The sequence below is a fragment of the Python bivittatus genome, unplaced genomic scaffold (genome assembly GCF_059951505.1).
Source record: "Python bivittatus isolate LINGU-HERP-01145 unplaced genomic scaffold, Pbiv_v1 ctg000330_np1212, whole genome shotgun sequence".
NCBI lineage: Eukaryota > Metazoa > Chordata > Lepidosauria > Squamata > Pythonidae > Python > Python bivittatus.
The window spans coordinates 432867-451461 of NW_028277058.1; the positions used below are offsets into that span (position 1 = coordinate 432867).

At 38.6% G+C, this 18595-nt stretch overlaps 1 protein-coding gene across 1 annotated transcript in view; it reads left to right on the forward strand.

The window, feature by feature from the left end:
- LOC148215875 (uncharacterized) overlaps positions 1–3737 on the forward strand; it is a 32092-nt gene extending 28355 nt beyond the window's left edge. Inside the window, exons 6-11 of the mRNA XM_088141499.1 lie at positions 91–192; positions 298–393; positions 875–958; positions 1220–1301; positions 1547–1601; positions 1718–3737. Coding sequence (XP_087997625.1) covers positions 91–192; positions 298–393; positions 875–958; positions 1220–1301; positions 1547–1587 — 405 coding nt within the window. The 3' untranslated portion in view covers positions 1588–1601; positions 1718–3737. The remainder of the gene's footprint in view (positions 1–90; positions 193–297; positions 394–874; positions 959–1219; positions 1302–1546; positions 1602–1717) is intronic.
- The last annotated feature ends 14858 nt before the right edge of the window (positions 3738–18595 follow it).

Genomic DNA, 18595 nt, shown 5'->3' on the forward strand with positions numbered 1-18595 from the left:
CTTCTCCTATTCTCTTGGGGAAAAGGAAACTGAGGGCTGTCGACTAGGATGGACACTGATGCCTCTTTCTTCTTTTGTCCCGACACCAAGGTCCCACCAGTCATGGACCCACCAGTGGAATCCATGCTGCTCAACATCTTGGTCTTCCTCTGGATGGGCTCCATGGAGAGAAAAGATGAGGATGTTCCTGAGGTAGCACCTTCTCCAACATTTCTGGGGGGCTTGCTTTCTGGTTTTAGCATGGCTGGGAAGACATCCCGGAAAAGTGCACGCCACCATCTCTGTGTTACCTTTCAGGAAGAGAAGAAGTTGCTGGAGGAGGCCCTCGGCCTCACACTCAGAGGTCTTCTTCAGCAGACTCCAACCTCAGAGCACTTCATTTTTATGTTGAAGGTAAGGACGTAGAAGTTGCAGGAGGAGCTTGAAGGAAGACTTGGTCAATGCAAACATTGACAGAATCACGTGTGAAAACTCCTGTTAAATATCCCATTGTCAAGAATAGCTGAGGGACTGATTGTTCGTAAGGACAGGCATCAAGTGCCACAAGAACATGGGCTTCTCACAAGAGCTGTTTTAGTTCACGCAGGGATCCCTTTATGAACAGGCATCTTCAACTGTAATGTTCCAAGGCCAGAATTGCAGATGAGAAGAAAAGTGTTCATAGTGACCTTGAGTTCTTTGCTGGGAAATGCCGTCCCAAAGCTTCTTCCTTCCAAGGAGATTGGGATTTAGAAAGGCTGGAGCAATGTTAGAGGGAGAGGATGGCTCCAGAGGCCTAGAGAAGAATGTACCATAAACTGCACAGGCGTGCTTTGGCAATGAGATTCTTGGTTCTAGGAAATGAGCAAAGGTGTCCTCTTTGTCAATTCCACAGCACTTTGAGCCCCATGGCTGGAGATGTTTCTCCTCCATCTTGAACCAGCTTCTCTACTGTGGGAACCATCATCCTAGGATCAATGTACGTAGTAAGCCTACATACGTAGTAAATGGACCGTAGGCTTTGGGTCCACTGCTGCTCATGGGAATCCATGCTCATTTAACCTCTCCCTTGGGACAAAAGGGCGGGGAGAGTTTCTTTTCCTTTCATTCCACTTGATGGTGGATGAGGGAATCCCTGGAATGGATGTCTTGCTTGTGTCGATGGGCCAAGGGAAGAAGGGGAACGACTCTCCAAGACACCTCGGCAACAGTGCGATGCACTTCTTTCTGTCTCTTCCAGCTGACAAAAGTCCAGCAGGCATTTCCACAAGTTCCTGCGGAAGCATGGCATGCTGGAAAACATTACGGTTTCATTAATGAAGGTAATTTCATTTAGAATGTTAAGGGGAGGGGGTGAGGGTATTGGAACATGAAAGGAAGGAAGGCAAAAGCGACGCTTTGTATCGCAAATGGGGTATGTGTTTTCCAGCTATGTACCCTTCAGATTCAACTTCAACATCTTTGTGTGATTCATTTGCTCCCACTTTGTTGAGAGATGTAGGATTCCCTACCATTTGCCAACTTCCCTCCTTTCTTATCTTTTTCTCATCTTTTCTTTTCCATGCAGATGACCTAGCAGTAGAGGAGCTGCGCAAACACTACCCCTGAAACCCATGCACATGGTAAAAAGTCAAGCACATACAAAATTAAGTAGTAGTAGTAATAATAGTAGTAGTAGTAGTTGTTATTATGATTATGATTATGATCATTCTCAGAAGATATTTATTCTTTTCCTCAGAAAGACCAAAGCCTTCTAATTAAAAAACGAAAGGAATTGAAGCAAATCATCACTGAGCATCCAGAAAAGATGCCAGTACTGTAATTTCAAATATAAGCACCTGCTCACTGCAAGAAACAAGCTGTGGTACTCACAGCTACAGTTATAACTGAAAACCTTAGATGCAGGAAGGGAGATCAAGAATTGGTCAGCACCAGGTGAAGATGAACTGCCTGTTTTTGATTGAAACATCTGATTGTTCTGCACCCACTCATTGTCAAGCAGTTTAACAACATACTACAAGGAGGTGAAACTGAAGATTGGTTAACATCTCGCAAAACCTACCTGATAATGAAAGATCCTGCAAAAGGGGTCACACCAGGCAACTACAGGGCAATTACCTGCTTGCCAACAACTTTGAAATTATTAACTGGGGTACTAGCTTATGCAATCCAACAGCATCTAGTTGAAAACAAGCTCTTTCCATCTGAGGAGAACGACAACTGCCCAAAGATCAGCTCCTAACTGCAGTGGAGTTTGGACTGGACAGATGTGCCACTGTTACCATCAACAGGGGAAAAATAGTTAAAACTGTTTTTAAGATGTCCTATGGAAATAACATCAAGAATCTGGATGAAGATCACTACAAATACCTGGGCATCCTTCAAACTGAAAACATCAAACACACTGCAGTCAAGAAGAAGCTTAGTAGTGAATAGATCAGAAGAGTGAAGAAGATCTTGAAGTCCAAAGTCAGTGGCGGAAACACCATCAAGGCGATTAACACCTGGGCAATTCCAGTCATTAGATTCAGGTAGTCTTGCCTAACGACCACAACTGGGGCTGGAATCTTGGTCGTGGAGGAAAGCGGTCATTAAGCCTATGTTACTGCTTTACTCAACGACTGCAATCCAGGCACTCCAGGCAATCCAGGCAATCCAGGTCATTAAGCCAATGGAGTGAAAGAGCTGTCTGCTGAAGGATTTGATGAAGGCTATCATAATTTCAAACCATTGTTAAACAAATTGTCGTTAACCAAGGACTACCTGTGTACAACTGGAACTGTGGACTGGACTCAAGGTGAACTAAAAGCCCTGGATAGGAAGACCAGAAAAATAAAGACAAGGAATCACACCCTTCATCCACCCAGCGACGCTCTAATTACCCAGGAGCATACTGAACTTCAATTTTGGATTCTCTTCCTTCACTTGTTTTCCTAAAGACCCTGTGCTGCTTTTCTATATTGCCTTAATTTTTGAAATCTATATTTGTTTGGTTATCTGATCTCTAATCATAAATAACATTACAATATACTCCTTTTATTTTATAGAAAATTCTACATTGGATCCAGGGTATCTCCTGTCTCCAAAAACTTTCCAGAACATTTTACATGTTTTTTTTTAATAGGTGAATAATCAGGGGATGGACAGATTTCAGTGATCAACTTGATCTTATATGGCAACATTAACATTTTGGGCAATATCTTATCAGATTTTAACACTTCTGCAGGAGATCTCAGAAGACCTCTAAAGAGATTTACAGACCATGTGAGATTTTAGATTCCTTTATAGGGGATGGAAACTTGTGGGGACCATCAGATTCTCAGCATCTCTGCAATGATTTTTCCCATAGTCATGCTTACAGAAAAATCATGACTGTTATGTTTCACTTTCTGTTCCTTCCAGCAACAAAAGTTAGTAGTCTGATTCTTGATGCAGAATCTTCTCCTAGGCAGTCTAGCTGGAAGCAGTGCAAGAACAATGGGATGGAAGATGATCTGGCTACTTTTGAACAGGGCTGACTAAAAAGCCATTGAAATGAATACTCACAAGAAAGAGAATGAACACACTTCCGTTTAGAGCTTCCCCATTTTGCTCATCAAAATGGACAACAGTATTCCTCTGACTCTGTTCATATTATTTCTCAATGTTTTTATAAAGTACAAATACTCTACTTTTTCAGTTTCCCTTTTATTTTGTAGTAATGACAGCAACTCCACCCACTTTAATAGCGTGTGCATTTACTAATGTGGGTTTTTCATATCCCAGCCTATCATTAAAAACATAATTTAATAAGAACAGATCTGAGCTGATTCTCTCTTGGCCTTCTGCCCTTTGTTCTTTTGATCTTACAGGCAGGACTTGCTACAATTCAGGGGTTGATAGAAACAAAACTGATCATGTGTTTAAGGGTGAGATGTCATTAAGAATTTCACGGCCTGTAAATAGACGTCCTTTTGCACTTTTCTTGGGAATAGCTTCATTCTACATTTAAAAGTAGTGAGCACTGTTTGATATGATATGGATCCGATTTCCATATCACAACTGAATACATGTTGTAGTGCATGTATTTACTTGCAAACAGTATAGTACCTTTTCAAAAGATAATTTCATTTTTGTAATACTGGATGTTCAGTTCAAGGGCTTGGAGCAAATAGGGCAATGGAGGCCACAGGAGTAATTCCTGTTCCAAGAGTATAAAAACAAATGTGACAGGTTAGCAAACTGGAAAAAGAAAGATAAGAAAGTAGACAGCAATATTAGGTAAACTCCATACACATCATCATCATCATTATTATTAAAAGGTACTTAGAGGTACACACAACACAGTTTCCATAGTCATCAAACATGTTGTCCCCAACTGTCGTAATTTTCTGTGTTCATATGACATAAATGAGACAGGATGGGTTTGTACAACACACTACTGTAACGAGCTGCCACCTGTTGATCCCAAATCCAGTAACTTTCCTTGCAACCAATATTGATTCAAAAGAAAGTTCATTTATTGAGAATAAGTGTACAGATCCAAAGCATTGCTAAGACCGATCAAAAGCACGCCAAAAGCTGTTTTTCTCACTTCCCCCCCCCCCACATCGCCCTTAGTTCTTGGTCCTCTGATTCCCTTGCTGGTATGACCTTGAGTATGCCAGAGCTTGTGATAAGGAGCCATCTGCTTTAAACGGTTTCTCATTCCTACTCCCCCCCGCCTTTTACAATGGCAGAACTGCAGCATGTAAAAAACCATTTTTTAAACTAGCCATCTAATAATCTATTATAAAATCTTGCGAGGATTCTGACAACTACGTTATGAGACATACAGTACTTGTTCTGCTTCCTTTAACAGAAAGGAAACAAACCAAGAGCAACTTACTTGCTGGCAAATTTTACAGAAAAGACATAACTCATGATTCACAAACTGCAATGGCTGGCTTGACACATCACACTAAACCAACCAGACATCACAGAAAAACTATATTACAGTTTAGGTTAGCTAAGCAGAATGAATCAAGGGAATTTAATTGATCATCCAATACAAAGGAATGCAAAGGGCTTGTAATAAAACTTGAAGTTGCCTATATACTAGGTCCATCATATCTGGGGTGCAAAAATCTGGACAACCGTTAGACATCAGCAAGGAAGGTTTTCTTATCTCTACCACATACTGCAGACCCTAAAATCAGAAGATCCTTTGGTGCTAACAGTTGTCAGGCAAAGTGGAAGAAAGCCTTCATAATTCTTTAATTATGAATTATAGTCTTATAACCACAATACAGTTTGGATCTCCTTCTCTCTCTCTCTCTATTATATATAATACAATATAATATAGTGTATAGGACAGGACAGGACAGGACAGGACAAGACAAGACAAGACAAGACAAGACAAGACAAGACAAGACAAGACAAGACAAGACAAGACAAGACAAGACAATGAGTTTCTTTCCCTCTCCCCCATAACAGTTTTCCTTGTCCTCCTTATATGTTGGTGATATAACTTCCAGATTTCCCAGGCAGCTACTTTAAGCCTATGCAGGAATATCAGAAGGTTGTCCTTGCTTTAGGGATATGTGATAGAAATATGTTTGTGAATAGGAAGTTGGGGATAGCTATTGGTTCTTCTTCCTTCTCCATTTCAGACAGATGTTACATCTTTCGTTTGCAAGTGTGTGTTTTAAAATAAGGAAATAGAACCCCAATTCATTCCTTGAATTATGCCTATCTCTCCTTTTCAAGAGATCCAGTAATAGACTGGATGAGGACCAACAGGGCAGCTTATAAATCTCATAATGTAAATAATAATAAAACAATAATAATAAATAAAAAGAATAAATAGTAAAAAACACACAGAGAAACAAGGAGACAGGGTATGAAAAGAATTTTTTTTACCTGTCCTGTTATGAATAGGAGTGTACCGTGAAGGAAGAAAATATAGTTTGGCAGTATTTCTATATCCATCTCCACCATTAGAGGTCCAAGTTTTCTTGTCTCATTAATTACTTTCTACTAATGTAGTTCAATGCTATAACCTTGTTTGGATAGAAATAGCTTCACTTCAATCATCTGTGCCTTGGTAGTTTCCCAAACTACTGTGATGTGTTGAGGCTGTGTGAAGTTTCCCATTTAAGGGGGTCTAGTGGTGGAAAGGGTGCTTGTTTAAGGCAGTGTTTCTCAGCCTTGGCAGTTTGAAGAAGTATGGACTTCAGCTCCCAGAATTCCCCAGCCAGCATGCTGGCTGGGGAATTCTGGGAGTTGGTCCACACATCTGAAAATTGTTGAGTGTGAGAAACACTGCCTTAAGGCATTTCATCCTTTAACAACCACCCTATATATGTGTGATCATAGACCAACACACATGGATGAGAAAAGTGAAGATTTTGGCTATGCCCACTTTTCCACCAATTCATTGTTGGTGGAACTGAGGTGCCCAAAAGATGGAGCAATCCCCTCGCAAGCAGGTCTTTTTCTCCCAAAGTGAGAAGCTTCTAATTAGCTCCTATGACATGGCCACCTACACCTACTGCTCCTTTTCCATTTTTTACTGGCTATGCAGCTTCTACAAAATGCCCAAGAATTTTCAAGACAGCTCACTTTACCATGCAGGTTTTTATCTGCTGATATTTATGTTACTTTTATCCAGCTAGAAACTAGAAGTTTTTGTGGGGTGGTATTCAGTCTGTCAAAATATATGATCATAAAGAAAATAACATAAAAAACATGAAAAGAAACATAAGGAGTAACCCAATATGTAAGATAACAATCAGAACCAGCAATAATATGGTAATAAATAAAGCATGAAATCACACTGACGCACAACAAAAAAGTAACTTTCTAAAACAAAATGGCTCTTATACCTGGGAAAATAAACTCTTGATTTGATATAAAAAAGACTATAATGTAGGCACCAGATAGGCATCTTTGGGAAGGGTTTTCCACTGAGAGGCACCACCTCCAAACCTTCTGGTAGCCACCTGCTTTGTTTTCTAAAACTACAAAGGACAAATTTGATGTGGTTCATCAAAAAATGCACACTGCGTTGATTTGGTGCATCACACTAGTATTTCTGTTTTACTTCTTCTTCTTTGTTCACTGTTAAACAGGATTTCAGGAACTTAAACTGCAATTCCTAATGAGGTTATGGATTCATACCACTGCACTCACTCTCTCATTCTCTCACAATTAAGGAAAGAGCTCTTTGAAACATACACTACTTTTCTTGAGCACCTTTAAAGTTATCTTAATGGTTCCTGACACTTCAGCAAAAAGGATTGAGGCACTGGCATTTTGTTACAATGCCTCATTTTTAAAAAGAGGAAAATTTGACTTCAAACCAGTTTGTAAATTTAAGCAAGTGCTACCTTTCCAGATGCAATTGAATTTATGCTTCTTTTTTCATATGGCAGAGATTGTGCAAAGCATTTCATGGGTGCTCCCAAAGCTTTAAATGTATGTTTGTAGAAAATTGCTGATGTAGGGGCATTAGTGCTTTACTTGCAAAGGGGAAGGGGCTTTTTGCTTTTTCACAGAACCAACTAAATATAGCTGCAGAAGATCCACAACTGGATTTGTTTGCATTTTGTTTAAGCAGCAACATAGAACTACAGTCATAAACTTGGGAGTTGTAATTCCAAAACATCTGGAGGGAACCAAATTCAGGAACATTGGTGTAAGCTATTCCATAATGCATTCTCATGAATGCTACTTGTGAACATCTCTTTATACAGATTACAATGAGGCTGTGGTAGATGGATTCTCCAGTTAAAAGTGCAAGAAGATTTAAAATCACTTTGTCAGGAGGATTCTCTGGAATACATTCAATTTGAGGGAATCTTTGGGAATTGATGTGGAACTATCACAGTGGAAAGAACAGAAGAGAATTAAAATAACAAAGAAACCAAAGAAGCATATCCTTGCTGTTTATTAGCTACCAAACAGCGTTATTTATACCATATAAATTAGTCATACTAACCATCATTCAGTGAGTCAGTGTAATCCTTTTAGACCTGAACACCACAAAACCATTATTGGCTCTAATTGCTTACAATATTTAAAGTCTGTAGCAAATTAGCAAAGGCAGAATGGTGAAACTGGAAAAGTTGTATGCATTTGTAGCTAAGTGCATCACTAATGAGTTTATCTGAAATATCTTTCATGCAATTACTTACATAGTGTTGGATAAAATATCATCTTTTTCACACATATTTCCATGAAGTTTACATATTTTTAAATTGGTTTAATTTAATTACATCATACACAGTATAATTTGGTTTACATATATACATTAATTGTCCTATTGACACAATGGTCCCTAAGCACCTTATCTAGTATGGTGGAGCCTGGGCTTTCTGTGGAACTTCAGGCAAAGAAATAAGCAAGAGCACAAGTGATGTAAGACTCATTATGAAGCTGATTGAACAATGCATGGCAAGGAAGACCACCAAGAAAGATGCAATGGCTATCATTTGAAATGGCTCTGCTGGTGAGTTGCTTGCATCCTCAAGTAGTTGTCTAGGAAAGCTAGTGTATTTAGAATAGTCAACAACTTCTTGCTATCTTCCTCAGAAAACCCATTATTAACCCCATAAAAGGTCTGCTTTGACTCACTTGTGAGAAACACTGAGGATGAAATTACTTATCTTTATGACAGCCTTTCTTTTTATTCTTATCCATTGGACTATGTAGTCAAATTGTATGGGATCATTTTCTATTTTTGAGACCTGTGAAGCTGGGCATAATGCTTGTAGCTATTCAGCCTGCTGCATGCTCTTTTGATCCTTACCCATACTGAGTTATTTGAGTTAGTCGAAGAGAGTTGTCTGAGTGGATCTACAGAATGATGAATGTATCTTTGCATGATGGAGCATTGTCATCCATCTTAAAAAAGGCACTGGTCTTCCCACTTTTGAAGAAGGCATCCTTGGACTCAGAGGTTTCTACCAACCACCATACTGTCATAAATATATATTTGGGCAATGGACTTGAAATAGTGGTATTTGTGCAACTATAGATCTTCTGGGAGGATATGAATTAACTTAACCCTTATTAATCTGTGTTCTGGCCTAGTTTGGAGACAAAATGACAGTCACACTTATATGTAACATCAATATAGAGAGGCAGAATTAGCGTGACACTACTGATTCTGCTTGAAATTTCAATGGCTTTTGATACTATCAGCCATTATATTCCACTTCCATGAATTGAAAGCACTCTCTTATAGTGGTTCTACTCTTACCTGTAGGAATGATCTAACAAAGGACCATTAGGTCTCATGAATTAAACAGACTTCCAAATAAATGTGCACAGTCTTAAAGTAAGGTTATAGATTTAATCAAGTCTCCTCATTTCAACAGCATTTGGTCTCAATTATCTTTTCTTGCATTGTACTTTCCTATCTTTGCAGATCCAAGCATTTAATGAATAGTTGATAATTGGAACTGCTCAGAAACAAAGATATTATTAATTATTTGTATTTAAAAAGAGAGAGTTAATGAAGTTGATTGGTAGAACACTACAAATTAAAACTTTTATTATTAAATACTGATATAAATGTCAAGAGGTTTGAAGGTAATTTTTTTTGGCTATATTCCTCAAATTTACTTATTCGGAAATCATAGTGGATACCAAAAATTTCATATTGGTTATGAATTCAGAACTGTATTTGTATTATTGGTATGCTTTATTTGCATTTTGTAGCCTTCTATTTAAACCACCTCAGGACGATGTATGATATCTAAAAAGCTAATCTGCATCATTAATATTCAGGTTACCAAGTCTCAAGGTCAGAAGTTTTTCTTGACATTTAAAGAAAGTGACTGCAATAGCTTTATTTGATAAAGGGATACACAGTGATTAAAAACACAGAAGGAACCATATCTGATTCTCTTCAGTTAATGAAATCCATAGATTAAAAAAAAATGGAGCTGTAACACATAAATCTTAGCACTTTTATAAAGTGTGCAAAAAAGTGCAGGCTTAAGTATTTGTAAAGCTCCCTGAGATATTTAAACAGTGTTACATAAGTCCTATGAAGCTGAGGACATTCAGTAAGTAGCTTGGCTATAGTCCTAATGTACTTGATCCAGCAAAACCAAACTGACTTAATACATGTCGAAACTTAAAAGTTTCCTTAAGAAAACTATAATGCATTTTGAAATAATACATTACATAACAGACTTTGTGAATTAACAGTTGGTAGGGGAGACCGAAGGAGGAAGGTGAGGGAGCAGCAGCTTCTTTCCTGAGCTCCCTATGATATTTTTGTTGTTTTTTTTTAAGCTAACTGAGCTCCTCTGATATGTTTTGGAGTGCCTGTCAGTTAAATTTTACTAATCTTAATAATATTAATAATAACGGCCCGGAAGACCCACACCAGCCAATCTTAATAATAGTTTTAAAATTTTTAACGGTCTTATTTTTACTGGATTTATTTTAACTAAGTAATTTTGCTTGGATGAGACAACTGTGGCCTAATGTCAATTTAGCCTACCACGCAGTTTAAGCGAGAATCAATTTACAGTGGTACCTCAGTTCACGAACGCTTCTGTTCACGAACAATTCGGTTCACGAACAGCTCTGGTCGCAAAATTTTGCCTCCGTTCGCGAACTCCGCATCGGGTGATGAACAGGATCCGCGGCCATTTTCCCTCCCGTGACACGTGGTCGCGGCTTCCTGTAGGGAGGGGGACTCTCTCTCCAAGCAGTAACCGCCTCCCCACCCGCCTTCCTGTCCTCCACACCAGAAGTCGCGTCGAGCAAGGTTAGCTTTCTCTCTCTTCATACTGTACTTTGTGTCATATTTTTGCGGTTTAAAAAAACAACAACATATCGTTCAGAATGGATTAACCGTAATTACATTGAACCTTATGGGGAAATTTGATTCGGGACACGATCAAAAATCGGGTCGCGACCAAATTCGGAGGGGTCAGAACGGATTAACCGTATTTACATTGAACCTTATGGGAAAATTTGATTCGGTTCACGACCAATTTGGTTCGCGACCAGAGTCGCGGAACGAATTAAGTTCGTGAACCGAGGTACCACTGTATATACCTGTGAGTACCCCCATCTAAAGAAGTTGGAGATTTCAACGAATCCAGTCGATATGGGGGATATACAAGATGGGTGAGCTAAAAGGCGACTTTTAAGGAATTTTATTCTGCTATGGGGAAAAGAAAAAAGAGGAATCATTCACAATCAGCTTCACAGACTTCGGGCAAGCCATTCAAAGAGCTTAAAGTGGATAATTACTTAAAGAGAAAATCGCCACCAGCTGTAAGTAATCAACCTTCCTATTCTTTAAATAGTCTTGTAAATAGATATGACCACCTGGAATGGGACTTACAAGAAGAAAGAGAGAGCTTGCAATCCTTAGATCTCTCTGCTTCTATTCCTGGGGAAGCTTCTCCCTCACAGATTGCAGCCATTTGTCCAGCGGCTGCAAAGTTTATACAGCAAGAGGGGGAGGATTTGAAAAACCTGAAAAATGAAAATGTTACGGACTTTGTAACGAGACAATGTCTGCTGACAGCCCAAACAGTTCTCTCAATTTTTGAGCTTCTAACTACAATTAACAACAAAGCAGACTCTTTAAAATTGCTGATAATTAAGCTCAAGAGTACTTATACAAACAGTAATGCTGGGGCAGACAAAATAAATACTTCCAAAGATAAATGCACTTCCAAAGCAGACTTTAATAAGGAAGAATCGTACCTGGATACAAATACAAGGCCAGGAAACAAACTTAGAGGTCTGAAGTCACATTCTGAGTTGAGGGAGAGTCAAGCAAATTCCCTGCAGGGAACCTTAGAAAAACAGCAGTTGAACTCCAATTACATTTTACAACCAAGGCAAATTACTCTACAGGTCTCAAACAACAGAGTAAACAGAGGAAGTTGGGCTTCCAGAAGCACAGTTACTCTTTCCCTCTCCCAGCTTCTCCGCTGCGAAAGGCAGCTGATTGACCTTCAATCTGTTAATTGGCTGCCATCAAGGAAGGTGTTTAAATGATTTTTTTTAACATTTAAACATCCTAGCATCCCCAGCATGTTGTTTAAAATGACAACCTTTTTAAGTAAATTTGATATTTTTCCACTTCGTGTGTTTCACACAGAAGGAATTAGACCTCTAATAACTCATGCTGGTGATAGGAGTGCTTATGTTTTAAAAGCTAGTAAAGGTAAAGCAGGTGGCCCCAAGGACGTTCTTTCACCACTGTTCTTGAGAAGAGAAAGTCTGAATAAACAGCCTATATCCCCCCAGGTAAATCAACCCTTTTAAGATTCTGTAGAGACGAATCTGATTAATTCTTTTAGCAATCTTCCAGATGCTGAACAATTGGAAATTATAAAAAGGATAGATAATCTGAAAGATCTACTGGCAACAACACAACAAGTGGTAAAACCTTTAATAGACTTGGTTTCTCCAACTGCTCAAGAAAATAGTGCTCACCCAAGAAATTCTCATGTGGAATCACCTTCTATTTTAAAAAGGAATACAAACCTGGAAAAGTCTAATAAAGAGGCATCAAGAGTAGCTCCCTCTATCTTTCCGCCGCTCCTTGAAAATACGCCTTCTAATATAATCAGCTTTGTAAGTGATAATAATTCTCAGGCAGAAAGACAGGAGGAAGTAAGGACTAACTCAGTATCTTCTATGCTATCAATAGATGCTGGCGATGGAGAAGGTTTGAGCCCTGAGAATCTTACCTCCAGAACAATGTTCTTACAAATGAGCCCTACATGTGTCAGATCTTTAGCATATGAAGAAGTACAAAATGAGGCATGGAAAGAACCTAAGGCAGGAATATTTATACCAGCTAGAGGGGAATTGTCTCTCTTGGATGCTGATATCACTCTGACCCCGCAACCTGTTAAAGTACTTCATCATAACTGCCTGGCACCTCAAGCCTCGATGGCACCCTGCCATCAACATGACAATGGAGAAGATAGACAACATGCAAATCAGTGTGTCTTCTTTGATACAGAAGGCATTCTAGATAATATCACTTCTGCTGATTGACTAAAAGTCTCATATTTTATAACCCAAAACTCTAAGACTATAACCGAGCTTCCTACCGACAATAACAGCAAGGACTTTCTTCATCTACTGACCTGGAATATCGCTGGTTGGAAGAATTGAATGTCGGATGGAGACTTGATGGAATTTCTCTCTGGCTTCGATTTTATAGCCCTTCAAGAAACATGGCTGATCAAAGAGGAAGAAAAGATTCACATACCAGGATTTAATTCCTGGTCAGTCCCTGCAGTGAAATACAAGACTAAAGGGAGGGCTTCGGGAGGGTTATCTATCCTTATTAAGGCTGAACTGGGATGGAAAGGTCTGGAACTGGATTATGAACTTGATTCTCCTTTCTACCTAGCGGTTAAGTTTCTATATGAAGCCGCAGTAGTAGTTTTAGTGAACATCTATTTGCCATCTTATACGTCCCCTCGCTTTTCCCCTAATTTATGGGTGAATTTAGAAAATCTAGTGTTGAAGATAAATTCTAATTATCCCAACGCTATTGTAATTCTAGTGGGAGATTTTAATGCCAGAGTTGGGGCTTCTTTACTTGATTTTGCTCGAATGGGAGTTATTCCTGAGGAATACCTCACTAGTAATTTACCCTGGTGGTCCAGAGATCCCAAACAGAATATGGCGGGTTCATGTCTGGTGTCTTTAGTCTACAGATGTAATCTTCATATCTTAGGGGGTAAGAACTCTGGCTTTATATATCCTTTCACATATCATTCAGGGAATGCCAGCAGTGTCCTAGATTACATTTGTGTCTCACGAAACAAGTCCGGGCTCTTTTCAGACATTCAAGCTCACGCGAGAGAGGACAGTGATCATCAGCCGATTACAGTTTGTTTTATAGCCAGATCGGACACTAGACCATCTATGCCACATGACAAGAGGCTATTAGCAAATATTGAAATTAGGCAGAATAAAAGGCTTAGGTGGGCTAAGGTAGATACTAAGGAGCTATCTATCTTTCTAAACTCAGAACAGGCCCAGTCCTGGAGAAACTCTATCTCTACCCCCAACCAAAGCCCAGATAAGATCCTGATACAATACGCCAATTTGACTACCTCGTTGAGGAAATTCCTAATTGATAAAGTTCCTATTAGAAATCATCATCAATCCAGTACAAACTGGTTTGATTCCGACTGTTTACATTCCAGAAAACATTTGAGAACAACAATGCAACTGGCCCAGAAATATCCTAGCATAAAAATTCATTCTAGAATGCTATGAATTAGGCGTGAATATAAGAAAATCATTACGTCTAAAAAAGCCCTATATACTGCTAAATTATGGGCAGATTTAGAACTTTCAGCAAAAGGAACTAACTCTATTTTTTTCTGGAATTCCGTTTCGGGTCTACTGAAGGAACGCAAATTCCAATTTGATATTTCTATACCTGCCTTAGATTGGGAGGATTTTTATACAAGCATGTTTACAGATTTAAATCAAAGCTTCCCTCAAAAGAGACTAACTGTGCCCACATATTTTGAAAACCTCCCTCCTTGGCCCCCTGTGTCAGTAGCTGAAGTTAAATCCATTATCCAATGCTTGAAACCTAATAAGGCACCAGGAGAGGATTTTTTACCTCCAGAACTCTTTAAAACTCATACTGACTGGTGGGCCCCATTACTTGCAGGCCTGTTTACTTACATAAATAACACAGGAACTATTCCAGTAGGGTGGGAAGTTGCAACTGTTGTCCTTACACATAAAAAGGGAGACAAATCTGATCCTCAAAATTATAGGCCAATAAGTCTCATTGGAATTGTAGCAAAAATGTATGCTAAACACCTCTTGGGCAAAACAGAGGATTGGGTAATTAGGACAAACCTCCTTGTAGAGGAACAAACTGGTTTTAGACCAGATCGCTCTACATTAGACAATTGTTTCATCTTATACCATCTTATTACAAAACAACTGGCTAGAGGCAATAAACTGTTCACTGCATTTATAGATCTAACCGCAGCTTTTGACTCCATAAACAGAAATATCTTATGGAAGAAACTGAATAACTTAAATATGGAGCCCAGACTCTTATTCCTGGTAAAGGCCCTTTATTCAAATACCCATCTAAAAGTTAGAACTGGCGTAAATGGCTCTCTAACCAAGAGCATCCCCACTCATAGAAGTGTTAGGCAGGGTTGCATCCTAGCTCCAATGCTTTTTAATCTTTACATAAATGATATGCCAGGATTCCTGTGTACCTCACACACACACATGCTAAAAATTCATGGTACCTTTGTAACTGTGCTTTTATATGCAGATGATATGGTTTTAATGGCATACTCTCAAATAGGTCTGAGACGACTCTTGAAAAAGCTAAATAATTACTGTGTTTCTAACTCTCTAACTATAAATAAATTCAAATCTAAAGTTATGGTTTTTAGTAAAAAGAGAGTGAAATACAATTGGCAGATAAAGGGGGAGCCAATAGAACAGGTGAATTCTTTTACCTATCTGGGAGTGGTTTTTACTGATACTGGAGCCTGGGAACACCACTTCCGAAGGACAGCAGGGAGGGTTGAGGTCCGTGTCAAAAGTTTATTAAAACTGTATAATTATAAATAGTCCCAATGCTGACTTATGGCGTGGAAGTGTGGGGCCTTGCAAAACCAGCCACTCTTGATCACGTCCAGACACGTTTTTTAAGGAACATATTGGGGATAGATAAGAATACATCAGCCCCCGCGATCAGAGCGGAAACAGGTACCCATTCTATACAGAGCCAGTCAGTAATAAAGGTCTTTTCTTATTGGCAGAGAGTCCATTTAATGGATTATGACAGGCTTCCCAAATTATGCCTGATGGAACAAGCAAGTATGGACCTCTCCATATCTTGGTTAAAACACTTTACTAAAGTTATTTCACAATACAGGCTTTCTACCCAACAGGTACTCACAAATTCTTCACAGGCAAAGGATATTTTTAAACAGCGAGCCCTGGATATCAGTGCCCAATTGGACATGGAGGAATTGGCCAAAAATGGGTCATTAAAATGGTTGGCGAAGAACAAAATTACCTTTAATTCTGAAAAATATCTATTGATGAGTTTAAATCAAAATCTGAGAAGGGCCTACACTAGAGCTAGGTTCGAATTACTGGACTCCATGGTCAAATATGGTCGTTTTCATCATGTGCCTTATGATGAGAGGCTATGTCTCTGTGGGGCCCAGCTATAGAAGATATTGGCCATGTTTTGTTCGACTGCAAACTTTATGACTCACTTAGGCTTAATCATCTGTCTCCTCTGTTGAAAAGAACAGTCCATTGGGACTCCAAATACAGATTATCCTATTTTCTCTCGGGCACAAATATCTTTATTGTGAGTAGGACTGCCAGGTTCGTGGACAAGGCAGCTCAGTTGAGAGCCCGATATATAGAACAGATTGGAGTATCATGTAGGGGGGACGGTCTCACATGAATCTGGCCTATGATATTAGTGATACATAACTATTTTATAGCAGTATTAAACTCGGTACTATCTCATTTTACTATTATATATTTTAATCTATTATGGATTTCATGTATTAGATATTTGTTTTGCTTTTACTGATGTTTCTCCTTCTGGTTGATATGGTTGCAGGACTAACAGCTGGTAAACAAAGGAGAAATTATTAAAACACAGTCCAAGAACAAATTTCGAGTAACTTGTTAAAACACACATGCTGATTGATGAGCATTTGTTGCACAATAGCTGTACAACATCTCCCAAATTAATAGGATGTACATATTACTAATACATGCTCTCTCTCACATTCTTCACACTGTGAAAAAATATGGAACAAATGGAGGGCCTGGATGTATTTATCAGCATGAAAATGTAATAATTGCACTACCAAATATGCTTAATAAAAATCTCAAACCATCAGCTTCTATTTCTGAACCACCATCCAAAAATCCAAATATAAATGAGTTAAGGTATTGAAAAAAACCTTATTTTTGCAGCAACAGACTGACATAACTACCCCTCTAAAATATATTTTTAAGGGAGGCATTCCTTAACTACCTATTATGATGCAGCATCTATATCTGAATGAAACTGGGACCAGCATTTTAAAGGAAGGAACAACCCTGAAAGGTCATTTACCCTATCTGGCAAAACAACTACAAAAAAAGGCAAATGTAAGTTTTCATGTGGCTCTTCCTAAAGACAAATTTTAGGAAGATTTTAATTCTAAAAATGGCACGGGGAAAGCTTCTGAAAGTCAGATACTCAGATTTAGATCTTCTTGTGAAAATGATTAATTTTCTTTTAAAACCACAGGGACTTCCAATAATTAATTTGCCACATTACGTTGTATTGAGTCCCTTGGCTTTTTCATGCAAAGTTATTAGTGTATATTAGAATGTAGGGAGTCTAAGGATTACTAGACAACCCATGAGCCAATGGGTCATTGTTTCAGAGACATTTCCTTACCTAAACAGAGAAACCAAATGACCAAGGGCAAAAAAGCAGTGAGAGTATGAGCGACTTGCAACTTGCTGCTGGCTTCCCCATTGACTTTGCTTGTGGGAAGCTGGCAGGGAGCATCAGAAATCTCCCTCCCTCCCTCCCTCCTTCCTTTCCTCCCTCTTTCCTCTTTTCCTTCTTTCCTCCCTCCCTCCCTCTTCCTTTTTTATCTTATTCTTATTTACAGTGCCTGCCCTTAGAAACTGCATTCTTCCCCCAAGATCCAGCTGGCCTACAGTTTTAATGTTAATTTTTTGGTCGTTTGCTCTAATATTGATGTTTTTAAGCTTGGTGAGTGGGTTGCCTTAGAAATCAAATAAATAAATACATAAATAAAATTTATTATCGTAGACCTGTAAAACCCGATGCGGAAAATCTTTCTGCACCCTCTGAAATTGAAGATGCTAACCTGAATAACAGGTGAGAATCTGAAAAGAAATAGAATTGACCAAATAGAAAAATATAAAAGCTACAGATCCTCTGGTACATTAAGTTATGGGAGGTCCTTAATCTTTTGGGGGAAACATCTTTGAATGCTTATTGGGGGACATACACTGAACCTAACAGGAATTGCTTTTGAATATACCAGTACTACTGCTATCTAAAGAGTTGAATCTCATAAACCTTGCACATTATGTCAGAATGTATTTGTTAAACATTAAGATTCTCCAGACTTCCTGGGGTTTTGCTTAGAAAGTAGATAAAAAGAAATTGCTCAGAATTACTATATACTAAGCACAGGTCTAATTATATCTAATCACAGATATATATCTAAGCACAGGTCTAATATATCTAATACATCCCTTATTTGGATTGGACATATTTCATGTCTTTCTCTTTCTTTTAATATTGTACTGGTCTAATTGACTGTAATAAAGTTAATAATATCTAATATTGGGAACTCATCTCTCTTGCTCAAATATTTATAGAAAAATTCAGTCTTTGTGTGCATGTGTGAACCTTTTGGTTGAAGTACAGAAAGCTTAAGCCACTGGACACATCTGGAATTAGAACATATACTGAGCATTCTCTGAATTCCCTATTGATTTTTTGAGCAGATGAGACCAGAAAAAGATGACTATGCTTACACGGTAGAGGGAAATACAAGCAGAAGACAAATCCATGTGATGAGATTACTGGAAAGTTTTT